At 31.2% G+C, this 10,163-nt stretch overlaps 1 protein-coding gene across 1 annotated transcript; it reads left to right on the top strand.

The window, feature by feature from the left end:
• The first annotated feature begins 259 nt into the window (after positions 1 to 259).
• On the top strand, positions 260 to 9,545 carry LOC140440348 (uncharacterized). Its single transcript, XM_072530801.1, has 5 exons — positions 260 to 445; positions 534 to 676; positions 944 to 976; positions 1,454 to 1,555; positions 8,231 to 9,545. Exons 1-5 carry the CDS (start codon positions 404 to 406, stop codon positions 8,451 to 8,453), a joined length of 543 nt encoding a protein of 180 aa, XP_072386902.1. The 5' UTR covers positions 260 to 403; the 3' UTR covers positions 8,454 to 9,545.
• Positions 9,546 to 10,163: the final 618 nt, after the last annotated feature.

Here is a 10,163-nt window from a genome sequence, read left to right as displayed (position 1 = left end):
GTCCCTTTTAAACTCCATTAAAAAAAATTCTACTTGCTTCAATCAAAACGCCTAAAAACCATAAACATAATAATAGACTATAAGGTCTTACGTATAAGAATTACCTACCCTTACGACGGTTTTATGAAAATTATAGAACTATGTTAGAGGACCATTTTACCCAACTTTCCCCTAATATAAATTGATAATTTTGAAAACTCCCCCCGATAAGTTTAGTAAGATTAGGTCATTACCCAACAAAGGAGGACGAAGAAGAAGAAGTAAGATTAAGTTAGGTTATGTTGTGTTTGTGTATGTCTGGTTCGTTGTTATGGAAACAACATATTTAAAAAATATATACAAATATTACAACTTACCTTTTATTTTTTTATTTGTTTTTCTCAAATCTTACAAATAAATAAAGATGCTGCGAGATGACGATATAGATTTATTAGTAGGAAAGAAGGTAAATATATTATGTGTAATATCTATGCTGGTAAAATATTATTTTGATATTATGTTACAAATATTACCAAAATTACATTATGTTTTAGTCTGCCCCTAAACAAGGTAGAAGATCGGTTAAAAATGTTGAAGAACCAGAAATTGCTGAAGAATTATCTAAGGATATGGATGACCTGCACATAAGAGCTAGAAAAACGAGTTTGTGGAGTGATGAACCACCTAAATCATCAAGGTTTGTGTATACATGTATTTCATTTGTATAAATAAATAAATGCAAATAAACCCTCAGAAATAAGCTGAAGATATCGACTATGGTGAGGTTCATCATCAATAGAACAATGGTAGATCTCGGATATAACAAAACAAGAATAAGATGACCAAAACAAATCAGCACATTACTTTAGATTTATTTCACTAATAGGTTGTTATAAACTTAATTTAACTATGCACTATTAATATTAGTATGATTTGAGTATAATAATAGATATTTTTATTTTAGATCTGAGTCATCTGGGCGAAATATGATTGAACTGTAAGTACAATTACAAATAGGAATTAAATTAAGTGAAGGATGAAGTTGTATTAGTGTTAAATAATTAAATTCAATTTCTTATTATTAGAGGTAAAAAAGTCCATTCAAAAAGTTTTTCTTATAATATATTGGTAATAAAATCAACAAATATCTGCTTATTATGGATTAATTTATATTATGCATTTGTATTGCTTAACCAATCCAACAATTCAGTATGTAGTAATCTTATTTTTATTATTTAGGATTGGAAATTTTTATTTTCTTCCTGTTACGGAACTACCTATACCTTGTCTCCTGAAGCAAAACCTACTCTTCTGTCTCCCTGCTGGGTATAGCTAGGTAGAATTACAAAATTTAACAAAAAATAATAATACACATGATCTACTTTCAAAATCTTGATAATTCCATATCACTTTTACAATTTAATGTTAGAACTATACTTTCCAAGATTTATTCATTATTAATTATTCATTTAAGGGAAAGGTTTCAAAATGAAATAAAACTGGATGCAGATGATATTCCAATAATCCCAGATATAGAAGAGATTCAAGATGATACGTTTAAAGATGCCAAGTCCATGTAAGTTGAATGGTTTTTGTCACTCTTATGTTAATAGAAAAGAATGAACTAAAGTTGTGTTTTTTAAATGGAACTCCCTATATATTAAACCATTTTTGAATATATTTTTTAGAGTTTGTATAATGTTTTATAGACGTTATTAATTTTTGAAATATTTACACTTTTATTGAGTAGTAGAGTAGTTTAGTGTTATTTTTAAATAATTTAATATCTTTGATATCCAGTCATAATATACAGTGTGATCACTGTTTTCAAATACAAAATTTTCTCATTTTTTTTGTATAGAACACCCTGTACAATGGAACCTCTATTATCCATCAGGGCACCGGACCAAGGGTATGATGGATAATGGAAAAGACAGTTAACAGAACATTAAAAAAAAAATTAAAAATTCATAGTACAACTCTCAAATTTTATCTGTATGTTTTGTTTGACAATATAAAAGGGATTTGTGTTTGTACAATTAAATCAAATTGGTTTAAAATATTCTGAAATCTTTGTTTGTTTTACTGTTGCTTCACATCTTGCAACAGCTGAATTTCTTTATCAGCATAAGATCATACAATCTACTTATTGGCTTTTTCTTGTAGAGAATTACACTCCATGAATTGTTGAATGTGCGATGCATTTCTCTAGCTTTTTCACATAAATCTTTGTCAGTTGCAATAGCATCATCAACATCGCTACCGTCAAATTCCAAGTCTGTGTCAGCATTTGAATCTGTTTCGCCCGCCTGTTACCATTTTAACGATTTCATCATCTGTCATCAATCGATAGCCGTTTGCGTCCTCATCACAAATTAATCATTCGTTTATGTCATCTTTAGACAACGAAAAAAAAACAGTTGATTCAGTCAGCCGAACTTCATTTGTTACCGCATCAGGCTCTTATGTCACAGGGGCATTTTCATCTTCGGTTTATTCAGGCCATAATTTATTCCACGCTCTTTTCAGTGTTAATTCCGAAACATCAGCCCAAGCATTTGCAGCATTGTCGACTGCGTGTTTTAAATTATATCCTTTCCAGTATTCTTGCAAAGAATATTCCTCTTCCATAACGAGGTTTTGAATAATTTTTTTTCTGTATCGTCTTTTGAAAGTTTGAATGATGAATTGATCCATTGGTTGTATCAATGATCAATGATGCAGGCCGAAAAGAGCATGTGATATTTCCATTATACTCCATTCCACGAATATTCAACTGTTTTAAATTTGGTTTAAGGTGTCGATTTAAATGGTCCAATGTGCTGAATTGTACAATAGTAATTTATACCTATTTTTAAAATACTATTATGACAGATATAAACATAGATTTAAATATGAAGTCATGATATAAGTATAGAGTTGATAGTTTATAGAACAGTTGTAATTCAGATTTTGAAGTATATAATAACTATCATTGAGTTTTGTATTGTAAACAAGTTGATTTTTGAATTCAGTAATTTAAATGAAGTGTAACAATACTTAAGTGATTAAATAGTTTAATTTATTTAATCGAATATTCAATTAGTATTAAAAAAAACGTTAGTTTTGTTTTTAAAACTAAAATCAGTCGGCGATATATGAAACTGTATGTAAATTTTCGTTACTTTGTAATATCTGTAACGATTTGGTACTTTAACTATCAATAGCCGGTATGTTATACCCGTTACAATACTTTCAGAACTTTTAAGAGTACATCCAGTCAAAGCAAACAAATATTTAAAACTGACAAAGTGAAATATTAGATTCTTTTTCTGGTTTCTGAACCATCCTTCTGCCAATTTCTTTTCATTTATATTAAAAATAGTATATTTCTTTTTATTGCAGTTGTAGTACCTAATAAAGTAATAAAATAATGTAATATCAAAGAAACCCGTCACGCCTCTTTGGTGTTTACATTTCACTGAAACCCAACCCAAATGTCTGATGAACACATTCGGCTTCATAGACGTCATTGTATTTATTTGTAGGAGCGTTTGCGTAAAAATTGTTGTTATTTTCGGATTAAATTTCACAATAAATTTTGCGTCTATCTGAACATTTATTAACTGAAATAATTTTAGTTTAGATGTAATATCAACATAGATCCTTTTTATTGGAATAGTGATTAGATCAATTTACTTTTATACTTCTACTTGCACAGTAAAATATTCGTTGTCGCAATAATCCAAAAGTCATATATTTGTGGAATAACCTATATCACTTCGCAGTATACCGGCTTCAGGTTGGGCAGGTGCATTGTCCAAATTGAGAATCGCCTTTGGTGGCAAATTTTTTGATTGCAAGTATTGTCGTACGGTATAAAAACTTAAAAAAAAACAGGGTGTTAAAAAATAGATAAACAAATTTGAGTTTGCAATACATACCTTTTTGAACCTGTCAGCGAATATTTCTTGTGCGTAGTAGTTAACAAAAAGCGCGTTCATGTTTATCCCCTTGGAACAACGTGTTTTTTGCTGTACCAATCAATAATAAAAAAAGGCGATGGTAAGCACTTGCATTTGAACACATGGTAAATATTATTTTATTACATGATGAGTTTTGTGGGTGATGAACTGAACTAATGTTTACTAGCATACGTATTTTTAATCTTTGGTATTTTGATGTATGTTTGTTATATTTCAGTAAGAATACAAAATTAATTAAAAAAAAATCTGGAAAAAAATAATATCTACAGTTCTTCGCCAAATATCTAAACAACGAAACATGTTAGTTATGTAAAACCTGATACCAAAAGAAAGGTTGTGACGTTTTCTACAAAATACGATACTAAAATACAGGGTGTTCCATTAAAAAAAAATAAGAAAATGTATTTGAAAATAGTGATCACACATTATATTGTATGGCTGGATGTCAAAGATATTAAATTATTTAAAAATAACACGATACTAGAAAATCTTTTAATTAACTACATTTTTATTAGATACGTTGGAAACCTAATCCACAGCCCTTTTAAATATTACAGTTTTTCTCAATGAAAGTGAAATATTTCAAAAATTAATAACTTTAGACTTATAAAACCTTATAAGGATCAAGAAAAATGTTATCAGAAATTATTAAATCGATTGAACTAGGCGTTCAAATCCAAGAAGTCGAGTTGTTTGTCTATTGATATAATTGTTAGGATGAATGTGATATATTTAAATATTTAAAATTTGGAGGAAATACCACAGATCTGAGGCTTGAAAACGCAGTCATAAAAGGCTGCAACCAGTCTAAATATCTAGGAAGCATCATATCAGCAGATGGCAGAGTTAAGATAGATGTACAAAACCGAATAACCCAAGGGAAAAAATGCATCCGGATACTGAATTCATTACTGTGGTCTAATAAAATAAAGATGCATACCAAACTTCGCGTATACAGAGCAATTGTAGAACCAATTATCACATATGGTGCCGAATGTTGGACGATGACAAAGAATGAACGAGATAAAGTAGACGTTGTGGAAATGGATTATCTTAGAAGGTCATGTCGAGTATCGAGAATGGACAGAATCAGGAATGAGGAAATACGAATCCGTACAGGAATTAGAGATACTCTTTCAGATAGAATACAAGGAAGGCAATTACAATGGTATGGTCACGTGGTGAGAATGGAGGAGGAGCGGTGGCCAAAGAAAGCCTTAATGTATGTTCCGCCAGAAAGAAGGAAAAGGGGAAGACCACCAAATTCCTGGAGAAGGGAAATTACAAAAACAATGCAATCTAGAGGCTTAGAAGAGGGAGATTGGAGAGATAGGAAAAGATGGAGGCTGAAATGCGGGAAGCGGCAATCGCCGTAGGACCCCCGTTATATGATGATGATGATGAATGTGACTTTCGTCTGAAAACCATACATTTCTCAAGAAATCGGGATCTTCGTACACTAGCCTCAACACTCGTCCATAGTAAACTTCTCCTGCACGTTAAATCTTTGTCCAATTTGAAGTAAGAATAACCACCAAAAAATTGAACAGTCAATGGGTGGATGTTTCTCTGATATTCAGTTTATATAAACAAGTATGTCGAAGGCTTGGTTTTGGAGACTGTGAGATCTGGTCAAGAACGGGTCCTTGATTATTGTTCGCAACACACTACCAGTATTACGAAATTTCTCAACGATTGCTAATGCTACTGGGGGGCCTTGTTTAACACATTCATTTACGGATATACCATTTTTACAAAAATATAACGTCAACCAGTAAAAAGCATAAGTTGCTTTAAAAAAGCAGACCAAAATTAGAATTAAACTAAATTAAATTAGGAACTAAACTTATTAGGTAATCATACTCAAATCCTTAACAAATTTCTTAAATGATATTGTAGGTATTCCAAATAAACTATTGCTGTGCTCATTGGCCGCTCTTAGAATTTTTGTAATGGGTTCATTTTGACCATAGTTTGTAGTATGAAACGGATTGTTGAAAATTAGTATTACGAGTTCTTCTAGTATTAATATTAAAACCTAATAAACTGAGTAACTCTGGATATCCAACATAACCATTCATAATCTTATAGGAAGGAAACATAAATCTGCTTCACCTTTTATGATGTGACGAGATATTAAGTATTGAACGTATATCATCATATGTGTATTGCTGTCTAATAAAACTAATCTTGTAAGCACATAGCCTCAAAAATTTATTTTGAAGGAGAGCAAATGAGAGAGAGCATACTTCAAAATCGATCGAATTAAACTAAAGTACTTACAACATTTATAAAGTTTGTACTGAAAACTGATTAAAATTACTAAGAATAAATCCCAACATCTTTAAAAGCTTTAGTTGAAGTTTCATTAATATGATATTTAAAAGTTAATTTAAAATCAAAGAGAATATTATTACATGCATCTAAAGGTACATTATTTCTACAATAACAATCATTTCCTAATAAAACTCCCTTGATCTACCAAAAGTAGTTTAAAAACATTTTTTTATATTTAAGTATAGCTTATTTACCTCCCACTAACTAGCTAAGCTTTTAAGACCATTTTGTAACACAGAGGCATCAACTAGGTTATTAACTATTCGAAATATTTTAAGGTGTCAGCAAACAGAAAGTTACTACTTTTAATGACTGATAATATATCACCAACAAATATTAAATAAGAGAATGATTACTTTCTACGCATTGATGTCACTTTTAACAACAATTAACACACCTCCACCCCTAATTTTTCCGGTAGAAACAGAATTGCGGTCATTTCTAAACACATTATAACTAGTAAGTCCTAATTCCCCATCGCTATAATCATAAGTTAACCAAGTTTCCACCATTATTTTATAATTACATTGAACTATGGCAATTTCCAGAGTTCTTAGTTTAGTTCTGAACCTACCAACATTTTGATAATAAATTAATAATTATTAATAAAGGAGGTGAGAATATATCATTGTGTCTAGTTTTTTTGTGCGGTCGATACTTGTCGATATTTTTTTAGAAACTTGAGGCATACAGAATACTTTCGTATGAGGCGAAATAATGCTCTACTATACTTTCTCCTCAGTTGTGAGGATCATTTTTACGAAGATTTCAATAATAGAGCTTTGTTACTATGACATTTAATGCCAAAAAAACCCAATCAAATAAATACGTATTGCGTGCACATTTTTACAGCCATCTAAATGTCGATACTGTTTATTTTGACGAATACCGTACCTAAAGTATACATATTTTGGTACCGCCATTAAATTGCTTTATGTGATTGATTTAACCCTGGAAGATCACACCGATTTTTTTAACATATAGGTACCGCACATAAGGGTATCAGATACCCAATGCTTTTTTGTGAAGAAATAAAAAAAAGTAAATATTTTATGATTTCCAGAGACTGTCTAATCACTATTGAACACACAAGAATAATTAAATCAATCATTTTATTTTCTATCTCTTAGTAGTAGTAATAGCAAAGAAAAAAATATTAAAAATATTAACAAACATTTTCGAAAAAGCCAGAAATATTCAAAATATTTTATCTTAATTTAACAACAAAATGGTCTTTCTAGCTAAAAGCTAACAACTTTTGATTATAGAACTCATATTCATTATTAGCCAGGTATTTCAATTTCACTCATTTTACTTCATTCACAACAGTTTAGTTCTATGCTCTATGCAGTATGCTTTATGGCAAGCCTAGCATGCATGCTTCGTTTTTCTATCTTCTCCTTTGCAGAAATAACACCTAGTTTGCTTTACTAAACTTGTGCGATGTTGTGTTGGAAGGTCTTCAACTTGAAGAATGCCACACATTGTTTGCCTGAGTGATTTCTGTAAAGAAGGTATTTAGAGTCTCTCTAGCATTAGTGGTTCAATTAAAGCCATTCCCAAAGACTTCAGAAATGATCTTCTATTATTAGATGCATTTTCTTTCTAATGGGGATTTGCGAACAAATTATCGCAAACCTCACACATAACCTAGCGTTTATTCAATCAATTTTCGTGATTAGAAATATTGCTAGAACTACACATCCGTCCTTGGCAGACTATAGACTGAATTTACATGAAACGGCATTATCATTGAAATGCGGTTGCGCATGCTACATTCAGTTAAGTGTCTGGATGGGTATCTCACACCGAAGTGTGAGCTTCCATGGTTAATATTATGCATAATTTTATTACAAACTTCAGCTGTAGTGTTCGAAGTAGTAGGTTATTCTGTAACGTATAAATAATTTGGCTTACTTAATAAAATTAACATATATGATTTATTTTAGGTTATCTATGGAAGAATCTGTTAAGGACTTCAATAAACAAGTAAATACTATGAAAGTGGATCCAAATTTTATAGGAGCTAAATTTGGAGATGTTGATCTATCTTTTTTAATGACTACCTTGTATCCAGAAAAGGACATTCAAGATTGTGATGAAATATGGACATTGGAATCGTTATATAAGGACCTTTCCAGAGAAAGGGAAAAAATTGATATCAAATGTTAATTTACATATTGCACAAATGATTGCATTTATAGTATATTAGATTGTTAAAATCAATCAATGTCACTGCACATTTCAATCTCATGAAATGAATGATTCACATTTTCTTGCCTTATGCTTCTGGGGTAGTGGTGTATATGTGGTTGGGAGCCAGTCTTAAGGTAGTGCCCTAATTTCATATACACGATTAAAGAAGCGTGTTGCCTCTTCACAGGGTGCCTTCTGTGCTTTTGTTTCATTTATACCTAGTGTTACCTCTGAGGGGAAAATTGAGAAGGCATTTTTATACCAACTTATGGACTAATATTTGTTTTTATTTATCAGCATCTAACTCTATTTCATTGGTTTCATCAGTTATTTCCACATACCATAGCAGTGCATTATTATGTAAGATATTAATATTATTTGGGTTTCCGCAAATTATATAATATACAATATACATGATAGGTTGAATTTAGCGATAACAATTAAGTCGAATTGGCGTAAATCAGGTTGGAATTTATAAGACAATTGTTTATTATAACAATACAAACCGAAGTTATTTTGACATGAACGGCTTCGTAATCTAATCTAAAACCGTTATTTTTTATTCCTCTGATTCTACTGGATTCAGATAGTCAAGTTCTTCAATGCTTGTCTCAGGTGTTTATATTAGCGCATCAAGCATCAGTTTTTGTATGTTATCCCGAGCCACCTTTGAATATTATCTGGTAAGATCGATTACTTCTTTAATCGTGTCATGAACTGGATCACGTTCAACTTGAAATGTTTTGATGGATTCGTGATGTATAACATGATGGTTGTATTCATAGGAAAACTAATTTTTACTTTAGGGGAGTTACTTATGTATTGTAAATTAATAGCATCACTTTAAATGATATTTAAGGCTGAACACTATGTGTGTGTAGACAGAAATCGAGTTCAAAAACATAAGTCGGCCGAAGTCGTTTTTTATCTATTTTATTCAAATATCGTTAAGTGTGAATAATCACCATTATTTATTTATAATGAATATCAAAACTGTTATCATTTTACTGAAACTATAGTTTTAACATAGAAAATTGGTTATTGACAAATAAATCATAGAAAATGTGATGTTTATCTTTTTATTGGAAACGGCTTTCTTATTGGAAACATAACGAGCTACGGACGGAGCGGTGGATGGCACAGAGATGTCAAAAAAAAAATAAAAACCGACAGTAATAAATGTAACGACAGATCGCGCGACCACAGACTACGTGGAGTAGAAAACGCAGTCGTGTTTATTAATCAAATAAAACAAAATAAAATCGAATTAATGGAAATTAAAATGGAATCGATTGGAATATCATCATCACATCTACACTCCTAGCGTAGTGATTGCCGTCCTCTTTGGGCTCTTCTGATTCATTTGTCGCGGCGAATCAGTCCGCATTAATATTTTGGTTTTACAATTGGTTGTGTGACTTGGTGTCTTCTACAATATTTCTCCATTCTTTTCTGTTTTTGCTTATGGTTTTCCTATCTCTAACTCCCATCTTCTTAAGGTCCGCAATTATCTGGTTCTCCCATCTCGTCTTCGTGATTGGAGGCCTGATACTGGTCTTCATTTGTTGATTTTCTTGATAAATGCTTCTGGATTTCTCCTTTCTAGATGTCCCATCTACCTAAGTCGCTGTGCCTTGATAAATCTGACGATTTTTTTTCCTTTCAAAAGTTCTCGATGCCGTCATT

The sequence above is a fragment of the Diabrotica undecimpunctata genome, chromosome 1, assembly GCF_040954645.1.
Source record: "Diabrotica undecimpunctata isolate CICGRU chromosome 1, icDiaUnde3, whole genome shotgun sequence".
Lineage (NCBI taxonomy): Eukaryota > Metazoa > Arthropoda > Insecta > Coleoptera > Chrysomelidae > Diabrotica > Diabrotica undecimpunctata.
The sequence above is the reverse complement of the archived record's forward strand: the minus strand, read 5'-3'. Positions and strand labels throughout refer to the sequence as shown.

Bases quoted from the DNA above. Each gene is read 5' to 3' on its own strand.
- LOC140440348 (XM_072530801.1), top strand. From the start codon at position 404: ATGCTGCGAGATGACGATATAGATTTATTAGTAGGAAAGAAG. The intron at 677-943 runs GTTTGTGTATAC...TTTTTATTTTAG, and splicing joins GAACCACCTAAATCATCAAG to ATCTGAGTCATCTGGGCGAA. The intron at 977-1,453 runs GTAAGTACAATT...TATTCATTTAAG, and splicing joins GGGCGAAATATGATTGAACT to GGAAAGGTTTCAAAATGAAA.